Raw genomic sequence first — 21124 nt, forward strand, 5'->3', positions numbered from 1 at the left:
TGTAACGGCTGCTTTCCTATCAATTACAAGGAAAGTTTTATACCGCCCAGTTCGTTATTAGCGGCTTACAAGCTGTCTGGATACTAAGTTGTGCAGTTCGCTTTTGTAACTTTATATCCGCTATTCTGTAAATTACCGTTGCATTAAACGTTGCTTTATTAGTCCAAATAACTAATCGCTCAGCTTTGCTGAATAATAAAATCAATTGCTGGAACTACTCAGTAAGTACCAATTGAATAATCAAACAATTTTTTTTCTGAGTTTTGTTTAACAACTCAATTATTCAAGTTGGTGCTATTCAAACCAAATTTGTATCCCAATAGGTTGCTCACTGTTTATGTTTATGAACGAATCTAAGGGGGTACATTCGGTTTCAGAATAGAAAACAATTCACAGAGGAGAACCCGTCTTTTGCCGTAAGCGGACTTGAATTGTTGGTCAAAACAGAGGTCCTTCGTTAGTCACTGGGGCCGAAGCCATAGAGACGACGTAGCATCTAGGTTTTTGGTTTGGAAAACTCAAGTCTGTGAACTGAAAATCTATCTTTCACCGCCTATTACTTTGAACGAACTGATTATAAATCGTTCGTCCAGTCGAAGAAGAGGAGTTATTTATCACCCTAATGTTCAGCTATCAGAGGTTCTTTAATTTCCTTTCTCTCAAGTTACTCAAACTTTCAAGACCAAATTGATGATAAGATAAATTACAAGTTTCCGTTAGCAAGACACAGTATTTTACTGCTCAAGTGAGATTGTTAGGCAAACTAGATTTCCTTATGAATATATATTTCCTAGTTCTTTCAAAGCCAACCTGACTTCAACTAATAATCTGGTGCTCTGCTCAATCTAGAGCTCCCCTTTTTCCACAAAAACTGAACCCGGTTTCTATGATCACAGCAAAGCTCAGGCATATTTATCTGCTCTTCGCAGCAATCTGCGGCCGACACACACCTACTTTTATTAAACTTTGAAGTGTGTGGAATCAGATATGTGCGGAATTTCACGAGTCTTAGTTCTTTCGCTTCACTTCTGTATAAGTGGCAGCAGATGTGATTATTTAGAAAAGTCAAACTAACACTTCGTTGTTACCAGGTGTAAAACGCAATTTTGTCATACAATAGTTTTAGTCACCTTGTTTTGTTAAGACTTTAACCCGGTCAGCTTGTTCGCACGTTTGGTGCTCTTTTTACATGTTTACAAATGTATGAAATTTAGAAGCAAAATATGTTGACATAAAATTGTTTTAATGGAATGAATGATGAATGTTTGGGGAAATAATTAATGGTCGGCCTCTACATCGCCGGCCCTGTTTTCCATCACGAAAACATCTTTCTTGTTTGGTAACACAGGGGCGAGCTTCACCACTGGTCTCTTGTAAACTCCATCGTTCGTTCGAACTTTAGCTGATCGAATCACTCCGTCGGACACTTCGATGGTCTCCGTGACTCGACCCAGATTATAATATCCTCGCTTGTTACTGTCTTCGATCAACCAAACGAGATCGCCTTCTGTAAGGTTTTCGTTCGTTGTAGATCGCCACTTTTGCCGGTTATTCAACGTTGGCAGATACTCTTTTCGAAATCTGTCCCAAATGAGATTTGCATATGCTTGAGTTTGTCGAAAGAGCTTTCGATGATCGACAAATTCTTCTGCGCAGGTAGGTATGGTAAGCAAATATTCGTGTTGCCAAGCAAGAAGTGATTGGGGGTCAGTGCTTCAAAGTCATTAACATCTGAACTTACTGGAGTCAACGGTCTCGCTTTCAATGTTTGCTCCACAATACACATCGTCGTTGAAAGAACGTCCTCGGTAACGGATCTGTTCCCCAAGACTACATACATTGCCTTCTTGCAACTTCTGACCAACCGTTCCCATACCCCTCCAAAGTGGGGCGCTGCGGGTGGGTTGAAATTCCATCTGATTCCTTGCTGAATTAGATGTTCTTCGATCCCTACTTTGTTCCATGCAGCGACGTACTCTGCAAACTCTCGTTCAGCTCCAACAAAGTTTGTCCCGTTGTCGCTGATGATTGTACTCGGTTTGCCTCTTCGTGCAATAAATCGCATGATTGCATTGAGACAACTATCCGTGTCTAAATTGGGTACCACTTCTATGTGCACAGCTCTCACAGTTAGACATGTGAACAGACAACAACATCGCTTTTCTTTTCTTCGCCCAATCTTTACAGTGAAAGGGCCAAAGTAGTCAAATCCAACATTTGTAAAGGCTGTTGAAGCGTCTAAGCGCTCTTCGGGTAGATCTACCATTACTGGAGTTATCGTTTGTGCTCTTCCTTTCTGCAGGTAACACACTTGTTCTTGATTGATCGTAAGGCGTTTCGTATGCCTAGGATCCATATCTTTTGCTGGACAATGTTTCTGACATGCTCTGTGCCTTCGTGTTGGTTGTTCTTGTGCTCGTTTTGCAAGAACAATTCAACTGCATGATGTTTCCAATGTAGCAATATTGGGTGTTTTGCGTTGAAGTCCAAATGACTTTTACCTATTCTGCCTTTGGCACGAATAAGTCCTTCATCATCCAGGAAAGGTGAAAATTGTATAATTTTGCTGCTTTTTGGGATTTCCTTTTCAACTTTGAGAGATTTCATCTCTTCACCAAACTGTTCTCGCTGTGGTAACTTGAAGATGATTGCTTTTGCTTTTTCCTTTTCTTCAACACTTACTAAAGGTTTTGCTGGTTTGTATTTGCTGAATGCCCGCCGTACGTATGCCATTGTATTCACTAGTCTGTTAAAATTACTGAATCGTTCCCACTGAATAACCGCTTTCTGTTGATCAGCCTGTGTCATGAAGACTGATGAGGGTATGTTCTCTTCATATGAGGCAAAGATTAGGTTCACTTGCTCTGGTCGTTTTAACCAGGCCGGCCCAGTGAGCCACTCACTCCTCCTGAGTTCGTCAATGTTGCTTGCTCTCGTGCCAATGTCAGCTGGGTTGTTGATACCGCTCACATGTGTCCACTGTGATACATCAGTTGTATCCAATATCTCAGCCACTCGATTGGCCACAAACACTTGTTGTTTACTATGGGAGCTGTGTATCCATTGCAGTACTGTTGTTGAGTCCGACCAAAAACTGCAACATTGTATCTTTATTTCATGTTCTTTGACTATCTGTTCCTTCAACTGTACTGCAATGACTGCCGCTAGCAATTCCAATCGCGGTATTGAAAGATGCCTCATCGGAGCCACTCTGCATTTTCCAATCACAAATGCCAAATCAGCTGAGTATTCTTTTGCTTGTGAACGTAGATAGGCCACTGCACACATCGTGTCTTCAGATGCGTCAGCAAACACATGGAGTTCTATTTTATCCCTTTTTCTCTTGAAGTACCTTCTATCGATGCTTGTTTCAGCCACCATTGGAAGTTGTTCTTTCCACCGCAGGAATTCTGCTTCTTCGCCGGGCTCCACTTCGTTGTCCCAATGTTGCCCATTCTTAGTCCAGATACCTTTCAGGAGTCGTCTCATGTGAACACTAAACGGAGCAAACAATCCGATCGGGTCGAATACTGAAGATACCAGTGACAGAATCTTCCTTTGGGTTATAGGGGCTTCAACTTCTTTGTTCGTACCTCTGCACAATTGAAGATTATCATCAGTAACAGTCCATTGTAGTCCAAGCACTGAAGATCCCTCTGTATTGGGTTCTACTTCGACTTGCTTGGTGTTGCTGATTGATTTCAAGTCGACTGGGATTGCTTTGAAAACTTCATCGCTGTTGCTTATCCACTTTGTAAGTTGAAATCCATGCTGCGAAAGAAGAATTCGCAACTGATTGAAGACTTCGATTGCCTCTTCAGGGGTTTCTACTGATTTGATGAAATCGTCCATGTAGAAGTTGTTTTGTACTGCTTTTGCTGCAATTGGATACATTTCTTCGTTATCTAGTCCCACTTGTTTGAGAGCATAGTTTGCACAAATCGGAGAACTCTTAGCTCCAAATACATGACGCTGATATTCGTATATCTGAACAGGTTCATTAGTCCTTGAGCGCCATAAGAATCTCAAGCAACTTCTATCCTGTGCAGGAACTTGCACTTGTAGAAACATCGATCCAATGTCAGCTGTTAGGGCTATTGGTCCTTCACGGAATCTGAATATTGTTCCAATCAACCCATGTAGCAGATCAGGTCCTGCTAGTAGTTTGTCGTTTAGGCATAACTCTTTGTACTTGGAGGCAGCATTGCAAACACGTCTTACTTTGCCAGGCTTGTTCGGGTTTATCACTGGATGGTGTGGCAAATACCATTCTTTTCCGAAGGTGCCTTTCATTTCGGAGTCGTCCAATATCTTTACGAATCCCTTCTCTACGTCTGTATCTATTGACTGTTGGTACAAACTCTTCAGATTTGGGTCCCTTTGGAACCTTCGCTCCAGTGAGTGAAGCTGACCCAAGGCTGAGCTGTAGTTGTTCGGCAGGTTGGGCTCTGGTTCACTCCAAAGCATTCCCACTTCGTACCGCTCGCCTGTGAACTTCGTCTTACTCTCTAGCATCTTTTGTGCCTGCAGTTCCTTCTTTGACTGACTGACAACGTTAATTTTGGAAGCATAAGTTTCTATGTCCCACCATCTTTGGATATTCTCAGCCACTTTCACATCTTCTGTGAAGGCGAAATGACAAACATTTTGTCTTCTCTTGCCCGTCATGGGTCCACTGACTACCCATCCTAATTCTGTTAGAACGGCGAAAGGTTCACTTCGTGTTCCTATCCTGTAGTCCAATGGTCTCTGTAGCTCGTAAGCATCTTGACCGAGAATGATGCCGACGTCCATCAAGTTGAACGTTTTGTTTGGGAGAACGTTCAAGTGGTTGAAGCTTTGCTTCAATTTGTTGTAGTCGTAGTTTGTGGTTCCCAATGAAATTGACGGGTGTACAAACGCTTCTATCGAATGTACTTTTGAATGCGGTCCCTTTTTTTTATGGACACAATTTCTGTCTTAAAATCTTTCGTTCGGTGTATGCCAGCTATGTTGAGCGTAACATCGGTGCCTTTGGCTCGCAACTTCTCATTAACGCTTCGATCGACGAATGATACCGTTGATCCACTATCGAGGAAAGCATATGTGTTTAACCTGTTGCGGCCACTCTGAATTGAGACTGGAACTATCTGAAGAAAACTCGTAACTTCGTTACTTTGACTGATTGTTGCTGCGCTTACGTTGACTGCGTGATTGCCCTCGTCCATTTGGTTTTCTGAGTGTAGCAATCGGTTGTGCTTTTTGGTACATCCATTTATACCACAAGCGTTGACTTTACAATCTTTGATTGCATGTCCTTTTCCCAGACATCCGTAACATAAGCGTTGCTTCCTCACAGCTGCATAACGATCATTCACGTTCATGTTCTTAAATAAAGGAAAGTTCCAAATTTTGTGCGTTCCATCGGCTAATGGGCAGTGATCGCTAATAGTTGTCTGCGCTTCCTTTACGTTTGAACTCGCACTAAAATTCGAGGATTTAGAGAACTGCTTGGTTTTGTTCGCATTTCGTCGATGATCCTCCTTACGTTCCCCTGTGGGCTGCGACATGCCTTCATAAACGAATGCCATTCTTGATAGCCAGTTCTCTAGGAGACAGAGATCTGGTCGGTCCTCATTGCTTTCATCTACATAGAACCACCATTTCTCCGTCAGATTAGGTGGCAACTTTTCAATCGCCATTTGCAGTGTTGCACTAGATCGCAAGTCGCCTTCATATTTGTAGTGCTTCAGAACACTGACTACGTTGCTGATGGTTGTTGAATAACTGACTAATGCTTTTGAATCATGCATTCGGATTGGTTGTTGATTTCGCAGCGTGTTGAGTTGTGCCTCAACAATTAGGTAAGGTCGTCCAAGCCTCCGTTCCAACAAAGCCCAAGCTTCACCATATAGATCTCCGGAGTAGCCCATACTTGCTATAGCCGCTCTGGCTTTGCCAGTTAGCAATGTTTTCAGGTGGCTCATTTTCTCTGAGTTAGGTATTGCGCGGTTATGAACTGTTGCTACAAACATGTTTGACCATTCCGGCCACTCGAGCGGATTGCCGTCGAAAGAATTTAACTGCAACTTTGGTAGCTGACTACTACTGCTTAGTACATTGCACTCAGACTGGTCGGGTAAACGGTTGAGTCTGAAAAGCTCGCCGCTTGGGGATCTGGATTTAAGTAAGCTTTCTCGATCGAAACTGACTCGATAGTTTTCGTGACCGTTCTTTGTATGATCAAAACTACAGTCTTTAAAGTTTGCAAACTTATCTGATTGGTCGAGCCAGCCGAAGACGTCTTTGCTCTTCGGACTTTTCCAATTGAAAGGAGATCGGCTTCTTATACTAGGCGCGGCGCCATCATAAGAACCAGAATCTCTGGCATCAAGGGCTTCTTTTTCATATTGCAGTTTGAGCGCACCTTCTTCTTCCAAACGGTGCTGTTCCATCTCCAGCTCCTTCTGCTTCATTTCATATTCAATTTTTCTCAGACGCATTTTGGTGTTAAATTCTTTGTCTAGAGCTGCAAGCTTCTCTGCTTTCTCGGCCCTTTTATCGGAAGACGCTCTGGACTCGTTGTCCTGGTTATCCTTTTTTTTGATTCTTAACAGAAACTTTTGATTCTTAACAGAGGTTTCTCCCATAGATCTTGGAACTTTATCATTTGGCTCTGCAGCCCTGCTTTGGAGAGGGGTCTGATTCTGCTGATCCGCCATGCTGGTCTGGCCGTGGATATATGGCAACCAATCGGCTTCTAAGTTGATGAAAAATTCGCGTTGTTGGGTTTTGTGTCGTCGATATAATTCCAAATTGTTAAAGATATCACCCCTCTTGTCAAGTAGCTTCTCTAGGCTAAGATCGAATTGTAAAATTTGGTTATATACTTTTAAGTTTGCTAGGCCGATCCTTATTTTTGATCAATTCGTAGCCTTCTTTCTCCTTTAGCTCAATCTGCTTTGCACAGTGCTTGATTTGTTTCTCAAGGTTGCTGTGACTACGTGACCGAGTCACAATTTGTTTACTTTGACGCTGCAGTTTGACGCTTTTCTGTCCCGTGGTTTTGTTTTCGACAAAATTGGCAGCTCAACGTCGTTTGACTGTGCAACTCGAGTTGTCTCGTTGACCTTTTGTTTTGTTCGAGGTTAGACAGCGGTTTGTATTCCACTGTCCGGGTCGGCGGACCAAATGTAACGGCTGCTTTCCTATCAATTACAAGGAAAGTTTTATACCACCCAGTTCGTCATTAGCGGTTTACAAGCTGTCTGGATACTAAGTTGTGCAGATCGCTTTTGTAACATTATGTCCACTATTCTGTAAATTGCCGTTGCATTAAATGTTAGTCCAAATAACTAATCGCTCAGCTTTGCTGAATAATAAAATCAATTGCTGGAACTACTCAGTAAGTTCCAATTGAATAATCAAACAATTTTTTTTCTGAGTTTTGTTTAACAACTCAATTATTCAAGTTGGTGCTATTCAAACCAAATTTGTATCCCAATAGGTTGCTCACTGTTTATGTTTATGAACGAATCTAAGGGGGTACATTCGGTTTCAGAATAGAAAACAATTCACAGAGGAGAACCCATCTTTTGCCGTAAGCGGACTTGAATTGTTGGTCAAAACAGAGGTCCTTCGTTAGTCACTGGGGCCGAAGCCATAGAGACGACGTAGCATCTAGGTTTTTGGTTTGGAAAACTCAAGTCTGTGAACTGAAAATCTATCTTTCACCGCCTATTACTTTGAACGAACTGATTATAAATCGTTCGTCCAGTCGAAGAAGAGGAGTTATTTATCACCCTAATGTTCAGCTATCAGAGGTTCTTTAATTTCCTTTCTCTCAAGTTACTCAAAATTTCAAGACCAAATTGATGATAAGATAAATTACAAGTTTCCGTTAGCAAGACACAGTATTTTACTGCTCAAGTGAGATTGTTAGGCAAACTAGATTTCCTTATGAATATATATTTCCTAGTTCTTTCAAAGCCAACCTGACTTCAACTAATAATCTGGTGCTCTGCTCAATCTAGAGCTCCCCTTTTTCCACAAAAACTGAACCCGGTTTCTATGATCACAGCAAAGCTCAGGCATATTTATCTGCTCTTCGCAGCAATCTGCGGCCGACACACACCTACTTTTATTAAACTTTGAAGTGTGTGGAATCAGATATGTGCGGAATTTCACGAGTCTTAGTTCTTTCGCTTCACTTCTGTATAAGTGGCAGCAGATGTGATTATTTAGAAAAGTCAAACTAACACTTCGTTGTTACCAGGTGTAAAACGCAATTTTGTCATACAATAGTTTTAGTCACCTTGTTTTGTTAAGACTTTAACCCGGTCAGCTTGTTCGCACGTTTGGTGCTCTTTTTACATGTTTACAATTGTATGAAACTTAGAAGCAAAATATGTTGACATAAAATTGTTTTAATGAAATGAATGATGAATGTTTGGGGAAATAATTAATGCTCGGCCTCTACACTTTTCTTTCACTTAAAAGGTCTCGATTTATCCATTTTAATGGAAAAGCAAAGTTTTGTTTGAGAATCTGGAGTTTCTCTTTGAGGTATCCGGTAATCTCAATTATTCCACCCAGATAAGCTTGAAACAGGTCTGAAAGAAACGGTTCTCAAAATACTTAATAAATTGAAAACACTGTAATTTTAACTTTTTTGCACGAAGAACAAAGTGAACTTATGAAGAAACTCAAAATCATCTTTAGAAACATTGTTTCAACTTACGAAAAGTTTTGAGAGCAAAAAGACAACCTTGAAGATTTCATCATAAGAAAAACAATACGGCGTATCTAATAAAATTGATCAAAGCTAAATTTTTGTTAACTCTTTCGATATTTCCAACAATCGTCGCTTTTCCCTTTTTAGTTTTTAAATTTTACAACCTGCTATAGAAATATTTCTGGAATATTTTTCCTTAAAATGCAAACACTTCTGCAATCGAACCGTTCGTTTTTGTCCCTATTATGGATCGTTATACGTTATAGGTCGGAAGAGCTGTGCCACAAATATTTTAAGTTTCATTTTGGTTTCCAGAGCGAAAAAAATTATTCTCACTTTCAAAGTTGTTTACTCTACGGTAACTTCAACTTTTGTCAAGTATGCGAGCACCCACAGCTTTTTCGTGATCGAATTTCAAAAAAATGGAAAAATGGGGATTTTCCAGTAGAAATATTTGCGATATAATTAATTGGAGCTTTATTTTTTACTTCCTAATGCTGAGTGTAGAGAGTAATTACAGACAGTTGTCAATTTTCGACCCGTACAGTCTTTGAAGGCGCGAAAACTAGTCCAGACATGCATGTTATGTGTTCTATTCAGGTGGGTGGAATTTGCAGTTCAGTGGTTGTGATATTGTGTGTGTACAAATTCCCCTATCTGAGACAGGCCCACAATGTCATAGTGTGTAGTCTGAGTGTGAGTGATCTGTTGTTTCTGCTCTACGAGACCATATTTCGCATTCCAAGAGACATCGCCATGCACTTCAAATGGGTTTGTTAACATTTTCTTCGCATCATAAGAACTTTCCATTCCCACTGAAAAACAAACATAAACTTTCTATGATTAACATTCTTTACACGGTTAGGAGGCTATATGGAAGATAATATAAAAGGTATATATATTGATAGTAAGCGTTCCCAGATCGAGGTATCAACACCCAGGTTTTGGTCCAGACCCAAATTGAGCTATGATCAGACCCAATCGAGCGCACACCCCTGTGTTCCCAGACCGAAATTACAGGGTCTGGAAAGCGGTTCGAGCGCACAATAGTCTGGACCATGGTCTGATTTCGGTCTGATCAGAGGTCAATTCGGTCTGGACGGTCTGATCATAGTCTTTATAGTCTGGACCATGGTCTGGGTTCGGTCTGATCAGAGGCAAATTCGGTCTGGAAGGTCTGATCAAAGTTTTAATAGTCTGGACCATGGTCTGGGTTTGGTCTGATCAGAGGTCAATTCGGTCTGGAAGGTCTGATTTCGAGTGCATTATTTTTTCAATTTTTTTGTTTTTTTTTATTGAGGGATGTTGTCTCTGCCAAGAGGCAACAATAAAGCAGCGTTCCGACCAGAGACTCATCTAATGTCCGATGACTCTGATCAGAAACAAGGAGTCCAGCTGATAGCAAATGCCGGTCCCCGCAAGAGGAAATTTTTATTAAGTGAAGAACACGACGTTTCTTGTGGAAAGCTGTCATAATTAAAATCTTGCTCTGATCAGACTAATTTGAGCGCACTTGAGTCTGATCATAGTCTGATTAAGGTCTGGGCAATGGTCTGAAATTTAGTCTGGACCATGGTCTGAAGATGGTCTGATCATAATCTGTTTATAGTCTGGACAATGGTCTGAATTTGGGTCTGATCATAAGCGCACTATAGTCTGGACAGTGTCTGGGTTCGGTCTGATCAGAGGACATTTTGGTCTGGAAAGTCTGATCAGAGATCATTTTGGTCTGGAAGGTCTGATCAGAGGTAACTTCGGTCTGGAAAGTCTGATCAGAGGTCATTTCAGTCTGCATAGTCTGATCATAGCTCAATTTGGGTCTGGACCTAAACCTGGGCACTAAAAATTGCTCGAAAAAGTTATACTTGCGGTGAATCTCGTCATTGGGGACTAGCGTTAATAGAATGCGTTGGAGGAAGTCGGAAAAATTGAGTTAAAACATCGACCCGGGATAATCCTTCGCACAGCCTTTGCTACTCCAAAAACAGGCGGAAATATAGTTGCGTGGGGAATTGGAAACAGTTTTCAGATCAGTCTACTATGGTCCAATGTTTTAATAATCTGGTCGCGGCAATAGTAGGAGAGATCTACTCTGATTGTTTACAGTACCTGTTACCCATTCGCCCGTGGGTGTGTCAGCTGAACTTCGTCCAGAACTGTCTCATCTCAACCCAATTAGCCCATATGCTATTGGTCGCAATCGACAGGTTAGTGAAATCCCTTCACAATCACTTATTAATTGCTCTCAAACGAAGTTTGCAGCAATTATATTAGTCCTGTCGGTCTTTTTTATGCGATTTTTCGCTTGACCAATTTTTTACTGAGGCTTTTGACTTTTCGGGATAAACAGGTTGCGCCCAGCGGACATTAAGTGCTCTTATGGCTTTTCAGCCCTGTTTCAGCTCAAACTGTTTTGGTAACTTATGCTTATGGTGTGAAGGGTGGTTCTTAGAGGTTGAAGACACCCTCACTGTTGACACCCCCCCACTAATACCCCCAACCCCCCACCGAGCTGTTGCCCCTCACCTCAATGTTGCCCAACCCCCCTCCCTCCCCATCAGCCCCCTGGTGCACCTCCCCCCTCCCCCTGTGGCTACGTTCGAACAACCGTTCGGTAAAAACAGGCAATTTTATACTAATTTTCACAATTTTTTCAGGCTTTTTGAACATTTTTGTCATTTTTTGAGTTCTTTCAGCCCTAGGTGTCAAGGAACCTCCTCTAGGGTTTTATAGTAGGTTACTGCATAGTTTCTAGTGGCAGTGGAATGGGTTCAAAAATTAAACATCACGGAATATAGCATTTTTTTTACCAAACGTGCAATTTTTTCAATTTATTTGACCTTTATTTTTCATTATTCAGGTCTTTGCAGACGCAGGGGCCAGAAAACGTGCATTTTTTTCAATTTATTTGACCTTTGTTTTTCATTATTCAGGTCTTTGCAGACGCAGGGGCCAGAAAACGTCCTTACGGGTAAGAAAATAAGTTACTGAAAAAATTTATCTGCCATGGAATAGCTTTCAATTTTTTAATTTGACAAATTTTAGCGACTCTTTTTTATAAAATTGGTATTTTTTCAAGGTTTTTGAAATTTTTTATCGATTTTTAGGTTTCTCTAGCCTAACGAGCCAAGGAGCATCCTATAGGGTTTGACAATAGGTTACTGTTTCTAAATATAATGGAGGTTCCAAATGAAATATAGTTTCTTAACATAAGAGAATGTTTTTCAAGTTTTCAACACCACGAATTTTAGCATTTTTGTTTTACAACACTTGCCTTTTTCAAATTTTTTGACATTTATTGTCATTATTGAGGTTTTTCAGCCTAACCGAAAATCTCCGTTAGGGTTCGATAATAAATTACTGGAAATTAATTTTAAGCAATTGTTTAGTTTTCAACTTTTATTATCACAAACTTTAGCAGTTTTTTTATGCAACTTTTATCTGGTTTTTGGTTTCTCCAGCCTTAAGAGCCACAAAACCTGCTCTGGGGTTTGATTATGGGTTACTGAATAGCTTCTAGATGTAATGGAATGTTTTTTGAGATTTTGCTATGAGCAACTTTAAAAAAATATTTGCAACTTTTTCAAGTTTTTGAATCTTTTCCATTTTTTTAATAATTTTTTCCGGCACCAGGGTCCTAGGGACCGCCTCCAAGGTTTGATGATAAGCTGCCGCATAGTTTCTAGAGTTAATGGAATGGTTATCAATGTTTTAATGACTCCAGCTTTAGCAATTTTTCGATAAAATTCTTTTTTTTTCAAATTTTTGGAAATTTTTTATCATGTTCCAAGTTTATGGATCTTTATGAGCCAGTGAAACTATTTAAGGCTTGAAATAAGGATACTGGATAGTCTCAGGAGACAATGAAATGGTTTAACGATCATTACTGGCCAACGAAGCTTTTCAAGTCGTGCAGATGGGTTAATTTACATAACTTCAGTGACAAAAAAATAGTTTTGAACTTTTTCACTGCGAAATTTTGAAGCTTTTCTTTTAAATTTTGCAAATATTTAAAATATCAGTTTTTTATTTGATTTATTTACTAGCAAGGCTGGAAAACTAAAAGTTGCAGAGTCGAATCAAGCTAAAGCTAGCCTCAATAAACCGTGGCTAGCTACTGACGGAGCCAACCGCTCGCCGGTCGTTTGAGAGCAATTCGCTCGACGTTAGTCGGTTATGTTTAAACTTGTTACTGTCATCACCGCCCTCACAGAACACATTACATCCAGCACAGAACACACATGCATATTTACTCACTTTTGTTGCTACGTTTGAAAATATTAACAGACATGAAGCTATTTGGAACATTTACTTCTTAATATGGGCAATTTGCGCATGTTGTAGGTTCCTCTTTATCAATTGGCCCCTGCACTACTCTTTCGGGAGAAGAAAAACTCATTTGATGGGAGGAATTGTGACTGCTTGGATCATTGGAATTATTCCCATTTCAGGTATATAATCATCTATACTCTGGAAAAAGGTAATTTCCGCTTAAGTAGTTTTAAGTTGAAGAAAGTTTTGTTAAAACTAAGATTTAAAAAAATTCAAAACCGCTAATGAGGGTAGGGGGAGGGAGGGGAAGGGCGAGTGGTGATTATTGAGTAAAACTGAGTGTTGAGTGGGCGAGTAAACAAATCATGTTGAGCCTACCTTTTCGATGAGCTAATTGAGTCGCGCATTGTAAGGCAGACCCTAATTGCAGCCTTAAAGTATAAAGAGTTGGGGCTACTTATTTCTGCGCGCGAAGTAGACTTACCTAGTTCCCTCAGACTAACCGGCGCTGTAGATAAAATAACACTGAAGATAAACTTCAATTATTACGGTGTATATTGTACATAGCACCGGAGTCAAGTTGGGCGATATACACATAGTGCAGCTATCTTCTGTACTAGACTAACCGAAGTCAATTTTGTTGTTATTATTATTGTATGTACAATCAAGTTCAATCATTTTAAAAGGCAACAATAAGTAAAAGAGAAAGTTCGATTTCGCAAAATTGAATTTTTGCTCTTGTTTTTAGAGTTTTCCTCTCAAACCAATTGACTGCTGTTGTTGCTGGGAGCCAATTCAAGCGCCGGGAAGTGTTCCGGCTGGCTCTGCTTGCATTCATTCGTTTTCTTAGTGTTCTTGGCTAGCCTCGTAGAAGTTGATTAGCTCGACGTTTGTCCATGCGTGGTAATATATCAATAGTTTGTTTTTATTCAAAGGAGAAAAAGTCCTTATTTAAGGTTAATAATCCGAGAAGTAATAAATATTGAGTAAAGGAAGAGTAAATAATACAAGAAAATAAAAACAAAAAGTATAATAATAAAAAAAATAAATGAAAGGAAATAGGGCTGCGCTTGTGGTAGGGATTGAATTACTGCGCCCCGTTTGATCAAACAATTAGATGACTGCGCTAAAACTCATTGTTTTAGTCATAAAAGTGTAATTCAGTTCATGAAGGTAAGCGTTAAGACGCGTTAAAACCAATCCAGGGAAGGTAAGAAAAATTGCAGTTGCAACAGTTAATAACAGTATTAAAAACAAACATGAAGCGTTGAGAAGAATGAAATAAACTTACGACGGAAGAATAAAAAGCAGTAAAAAGTGCTATGCTAACCGAAACCTTAAAACCACTGAACCAAACCGCGCATAGCACTATATTATGACATTAGTAGGATAACTGTAACTTAACTGTGATAAAGATATCAGTGGAGTGAATGTGAAATAAGAAAGGGAGACTGTAAGCTGTTGCTCTGACTCGAACCATCTTCCAAGGCTTCATTCGTTTCGCTCCAAAAGCGTTAATTGCTCGGTCAAGACTGACCGAAGTCAGGCATGCAAGCGCTATATAAAAGTGAATAGAGTCTTCTCAGTCTTTGATTGGTTGAAGAAATACATTCAGTATTGTATCTGCTACAATTGTCTTATCAGAAGTTCAGGTCTGAAAGATAGCTAGTGAATACGTGCAAGAAAGATGGTTTTTGAGAATCCGTATCGGATCCAGCCAAGATTCCGCATAGAAGAAAAATGTCTAAGTCCAGACATTAGTATCTTCGCCAAACTTTTGTGCGTAGTTCATTTCCAGGCTATCGTGTCTTTTTCAACATCGCAGACTATGTAATTTTAATTAATTATGAAGGTTGTGTAGGCTGCATCGAGAACTGTTATGACTCTGTGACTAGACGTGGAAAATCGTTTTTTTTTCAGTCATTACGTGACAGGTTCTCAATCTGACATAGTAGCGCTTATCACATACACGTTTCTGGATTTTTCTCAGTAAACCTACACATTATAGTATCCCAATTTGAAGATTATTTCTTTTTATATTAGAACCATATACGATTTAGTACTTTTCACACTTGATTTTGCTGCTTCCTTCTTTCATTGGAAGTTTTTCTGCAAAAAATGGTAACGCATGACCGACAGATTAATAGTAGTTTCAAAAACTGTTATGAATTTCGAATGAAGTTGCGACCACTGTGAAGATCGAATCATTCAATAGCAAATTTGTTTGGCTTAACTATGAATCTTTAAAAATAGATTATAGAAAGTTCATGCAGAACAAAGCAACCGTGAACATAGAAATTTTGATGAAATCAACAAAACGCATGTAAATTCTACAAAAGAAAAGAAACACACAGTTAGTTTTACAGAAACAACAGCTAAACAACTGTGGTAATCCATCAATGATAGGAATACCCCAGATATTTCCATCGTGTAAGATCTTACAATTTTCTAATAAAAGTTTCTCGCAAATACTATGAGTATGCGTTGCCTGACTAAGACTTTGTAAGACAATTGATCAGGTCTTACACGATGAAAAAAAATTAACAGATCTGATAAGATGTTACACGATAAAAGTTCAATTTTGTCAGATGTTACTCAATGAAAATTTTGCCTCAATAGATGTTACATGATAAAAAATCTGCCTTATCAGCTCTTACGCGATAAAAATTCTGCCTGACGAAAAATGCTTACCGCGTAAGCTCTTTAAAGCATCCTACCAGATCTTACAAGATAAAAGTTTCAAACTTTTGTCGTGTTAGACCAGATGAGATTTTACACGATAAAGATTTTGAGAAGCATCTAATGAGATCTTACACGCTAAAAATTCCCGAATCACTGAGGGGTTATTACAAAGAAATGGCGCAAACTACCAAATGATTACAGAATACTGACTGACAATTCAATATTAAAACTTTCCTTGCTAATTAAACATCATAGTGTATCCCTGAGACAACATGTAGAAAATTTTAATCCTATTTTGACAATGCGAAGAATCAAAATGACGAAATAATTTTTTTTGAAGGAGTTGTTATTTTACTGATTATTACAAACAATTTATTTGAGAGCTCTTTAATCATCCGGATATTGTTTCTGAATTTACATTTTAGACTCCAAGAAAAGAAATCTTATATTATCTTTTTATGATTACCAGGAAAGCATATTTGATCAGAATATGATTACCGGAAACGATAAATTTTTCCCCCAAAAATGAAATGAGAAAGATATATAGTTGTAATAAGCTTATATAACTGATTAATGTTTAGGTATTCGGCGAAGCTGGATTAAACCTATAATTGCTCTATATGGTAAAATTGCAGATTGTTTTTGAAAATGACGTAAGAAATAAATTCTAGTTAGTTTTACAAAACAAAATTAATGTTTTTGTGCTCCATAGGAGTTTAATCAGTAGACCGCCCATTCGATACATGAATTAAAGCTACCTATGAATTTATAATACGGGAGTTTGAGGGACCAGTCAATCTATATTTCTAATCTTAGATTGCCATGAAACGTTCACTTTTTTTGGAAATGAACACTACAATTTTTTCGATTGTCAAGGTTTATGCATAATTACATTTTGATTTAAAGCGAACCATGTATGATTTTTGTATGAACACCAGGAACTTACAAAAATTATAAATGACTTTGTGTGATTACCAGAAACCATGTTTTATCACCTTGTATGGAATCAAGGAAAATTGATTCCATCCGGGATAGCGCTAATTTCTCAGACATTTGAGAGTTTTTATTGTGTACGATCTTACAAATTTCTTACAAATTTGTCTTATAAGTATTTATAAGATTATGCGTCGCTTGACTAAGACTTTGCAAGACAATTTATCAGATCTTGCACGATAAAAATTTACTTTTGTCAGATTTCAAAAGAATCTTAAAAGAATCTTTTAAGATCTTGTAAGATAAATATTCGGAAATGTATGACTCATGTTTTTAATAGGATTTTTTATCTGATCTTATACGATAAAAATTTTTTAAGTTTGACAAGTTCTTCATATTGAAGACAATTTAGTGTTGCTTTCAAGCAGTAGCCAGAAAGCTACAGCATGCAACACTTAAATGTAGGAGCAACAAAGAGAAAATTATCTTAAATCGTCTTTTGAGAATTATAAGATATTATGAAAAAGATTATTCGAGTGTTAGGGACTTTTTCTGAGGCGTTGATTATCAAACTAGGAGGTAAAATTTTTATCAAAGACCAAAACTATCTTGGACTGCTAATTTTAGCCATAGTACCTCGTTAAGACTCAGAATATTACTGCCACCAAAATCGAATCGAGAAACAATTTTTGTTTCATAATTGATTGTTTTACCGATTATTTTTTAATTTCAAAAGAACTTGACTACGATATACGGTTATATTGAAATCCTTAAAACATGTCTTATCAGATCTTACACGATAAAAATTCAGCCCCACGTGAACTTTTATTGTGTAAGATCTGATAAGTTACTTATCAGATCTTGTAAGATAGCAATTCAGCAAAATTGAATTATTATTTTATAAGATCTGATAAGTATCTTATCAGATCTTACACGATTAAAGTTCACGTAAGGCAGAACTTTTATCGTGTAAGATCAGATAAGATTTTACACGATAAAGATTTTGAGAAGCATCTAATGAGATCTTACACGCTAAAAATTCCCGAATCACTGAGGGGTTATTACAAAGAAATGGCGCAAACTACCAAATGATTACAGAATACTGACTGACAATTCAATATTAAAACTTTCCTTGCTAATTAAACATCATAGTGTATCCCTGAGACAACATGTAGAAAATTTTAATCCTATTTTGACAATGCGAAGAATCAAAATGACGAAATAATTTTTTTTGAAGGAGTTGTTATTTTACTGATTATTACAAACAATTTATTTGAGAGCTCTTTAATCATCCGGATATTGTTTCTGAATTTACATTTTAGACTCCAAGAAAAAAAATCTTATATTATCTTTTTATGATTACCAGGAAAGCATATTTGATCAGAATATGATTACCGGAAACGATAAATTTTTCCCCCAAAAATGAAATGAGAAAGATATATAGTTGTAATAAGCTTATATAACTGATTAATGTTTAGGTATTCGGCGAAGCTGGATTAAACCTATAATTGCTCTATATGGTAAAATTGCAGATTGTTTTTGAAAATGACGTAAGAAATAAATTCTAGTTAGTTATACAAAACAAAATTAATGTTTTTGTGCTCCATAGGAGTTTAATCAGTAGACCGCCCATTCGATACATGAATTAAAGCTACCTATGAATTTATAATACGGGAGTTTGAGGGACCAGTCAATCTATATTTCTAATCTTAGATTGCCATGAAACGTTCACTTTTTTTGGAAATGAACACTACAATTTTTTCGATTGTCAAGGTTTATGCATAATTACATTTTGATTTAAAGCGAACCATGTATGATTTTCGTATGAACACCAGGAACTTACAAAAATTATAAATGACTTTGTGTGATTACCAGAAACCATGTTTTATCACCTTGTATGGAATCAAGGAAAATTGATTCCATCCGGGATAGCGCTAATTTCTCAGACATTTGAGAGTTTTTATTGTGTACGATCTTACAAATTTCTTACAAATTTGTCTTATAAGTATTTATAAGATTATGCGTCGCTTGACTAAGACTTTGCAAGACAATTTATCAGATCTTGCACGATAAAAATTTACTTTTGTCAGATTTCAAAAGAATCTTAAAAGAATCTTTTAAGATCTTGTAAGATAAATATTCGGAAATGTATGACTCATGTTTTTAATAGGATTTTTTATCTGATCTTATACGATAAAAATTTTTTAAGTTTGACAAGTTCTTCATATTGAAGACAATTTAGTGTTGCTTTCAAGCAGTAGCCAGAAAGCTACAGCATGCAACACTTAAATGTAGGAGCAACAAAGAGAAAATTATCTTAAATCGTCTTTTGAGAATTATAAGATATTATGAAAAAGATTATTCGAGTGTTAGGGACTTTTTCTGAGGCGTTGATTATCAAACTAGGAGGTAAAATTTTTATCAAAGACCAAAACTATCTTGGACTGCTAATTTTAGCCATAGTACCTCGTTAAGACTCAGAATATTACTGCCACCAAAATCGAATCGAGAAACAATTTTTGTTTCATAATTGATTGTTTTACCGATTATTTTTTAATTTCAAAAGAACTTGACTACGATATACGGTTATATTGAAATCCTTAAAACATGTCTTATCAGATCTTACACGATAAAAATTCAGCCCCACGTGAACTTTTATTGTGTAAGATCTGATAAGTTACTTATCAGATCTTGTAAGATAGCAATTCAGCAAAATTGAATTATTATTTTATAAGATCTGATAAGTATCTTATCAGATCTTACACGATTAAAGTTCACGTAAGGCAGAACTTTTATCGTGTAAGATCAGATAAGATCTTACACGATAAAGATTTTTGATCAGCATCTTTTCAGGTCTTACACGATAAAAATTTCAGAATCACTGGGGTTTAATTAACCCTTTCCAGACCCTGTAACTTGGGTAGCACTGTAACTCTCTGTGCGAGTCAAGGGTCTGATACGAGATCGGTCGGTTATGGCACCTCTGTCTGTGTAGCCCCCCCCCCGCCCCCCACATTCTGTTGTATTTGCGGTAATTGACATGAGCGATATATTCTCTATCACTCCTTCTTGTTCTCCATCGCCCCATATATTCTATATCGCCCCATTTATAGCTTTATCCACAGCTTAGGGAGAAGTCTATAAAGAGAAAGGTCCACGTTTCTTTGTCAGGACTTCCAGATTTGATCATAATGAAAAATGTGGCTTTGTATGTTTGTAGTTGTGAACACAATAATCTGTTCGGACTTCACAGAAGAGAGAGCACTGGCATTTGCAGCCAGAGTGGACATCAGCCACCACATTGTGGGTCACTCCACTTTAGTCTGGTTCCTGACTCTCTTCCTAATCTACTCCAGTGTCTTCTGGCGGCTGGAGAAATACGTTAAGTTACAGAGACGCATGTGGAAGCGGGAGATATCTCCACCCACAAGGTAATAACCTCATCGAGGAATTTCGGAAATTTAGTTAAGAGATAGACTGAATTTGCCATTAATTAGCACAATTGTCCCATATTGTTGCCCTAATTTTCACCTTTTTTAGTGGTTTCTAAGCTAAATTTTCAAAAATTAAGAGTACTTGAAACGCATATTTCACAAAACTTTTGGAAATTCCTCGACCCACGTTTTGTTTCTTGCATGGGATGGAATTTATCCCCACTCAAGTGCTTTTTACGGCCCTCTAGTTCAATTTATGTGTTACCATAAGACACAGTTCTATGTAAAAATTTTAGTTTTCTGATGAATGAAGATCGCGTTTTATCATTATGGACAGTTGCTATGTGTAAATTGTCACAGCTCAGGGTATTTGTACACAGCATACTCCGAATACGAAAAAAGTAAGTTGAAATACATACAAATCAGTCGATCAGAAAAAAATCAGCCGGGTAAGATACTGTCTGCTCAACACTGCAGAGTCAACAAATTAGACAATCTTGACTAGAACCATGTGATGTGATATGAATTGAAACGCTTTATTGTATATCTCTTCTGTTTGTTTAACTGAAACCTGGTTTGATTCAAATGCTAACAACAGCGAGATCTAAATAGCACTTATCAATTGCAGAAAAGGTTTGATGGACAAATTGGCACTCATGGGGGTGTGCTCACAGCCCGTATTTCTAACCTTGTACCCGAGGAAGTAAAAACAATCGATACTACAGAGAATTTTGTTTCCATATGCAGAAATTATCATTGCAGAAATTATGGTTCAGTTTGATAAGAACAAAGCCTTTTTTGTTTTTAGAAGACTAAGTCTAAAAAATGCTCATAAGAATAAGTTCGTGGAACAATTTTCCTGTTCCCTGAATGCAAACGCTAGTGAAAACAAAGTAACTGAAAAATTTTAAAACAGATATTTATAAGCAAGTATGTCTACAAAACCCTTGAAAACTCGTCATTGAAGCTTGGGCCTCTTTATATGTCTTCTCGGTCTATTGACTTAGAAATTGAAAACATACTTTTGACTAACAGGCGTCAAAGAAACGCAGCTGAAGTCACCATTTTAGCACACCAACTTAAAAATTCC

At 37.9% G+C, this 21124-nt stretch overlaps 1 protein-coding gene across 5 annotated transcripts in view; it reads left to right on the top strand.

Moving 5' to 3' along the window:
• Window positions 1-21124, top strand: part of LOC142344115 (uncharacterized) — a 76857-nt gene that overhangs the window by 40007 nt on the left and 15726 nt on the right. For all 5 annotated transcript variants that reach the window (XM_075395614.1, XM_075395615.1, XM_075395617.1 and 2 more), the window contains exons 3-6: window positions 9314-9484; window positions 10820-10920; window positions 13058-13164; window positions 19821-20031. In XM_075395614.1, the coding sequence (XP_075251729.1) occupies window positions 9314-9484; window positions 10820-10920; window positions 13058-13164; window positions 19821-20031 (590 nt within the window). The remainder of the gene's footprint in view (window positions 1-9313; window positions 9485-10819; window positions 10921-13057; window positions 13165-19820; window positions 20032-21124) is intronic.

This window comes from Convolutriloba macropyga, chromosome 8, assembly GCF_964194025.1.
Source record: "Convolutriloba macropyga chromosome 8, txConMacr16.3, whole genome shotgun sequence".
NCBI lineage: Eukaryota > Metazoa > Xenacoelomorpha > Acoela > Convolutidae > Convolutriloba > Convolutriloba macropyga.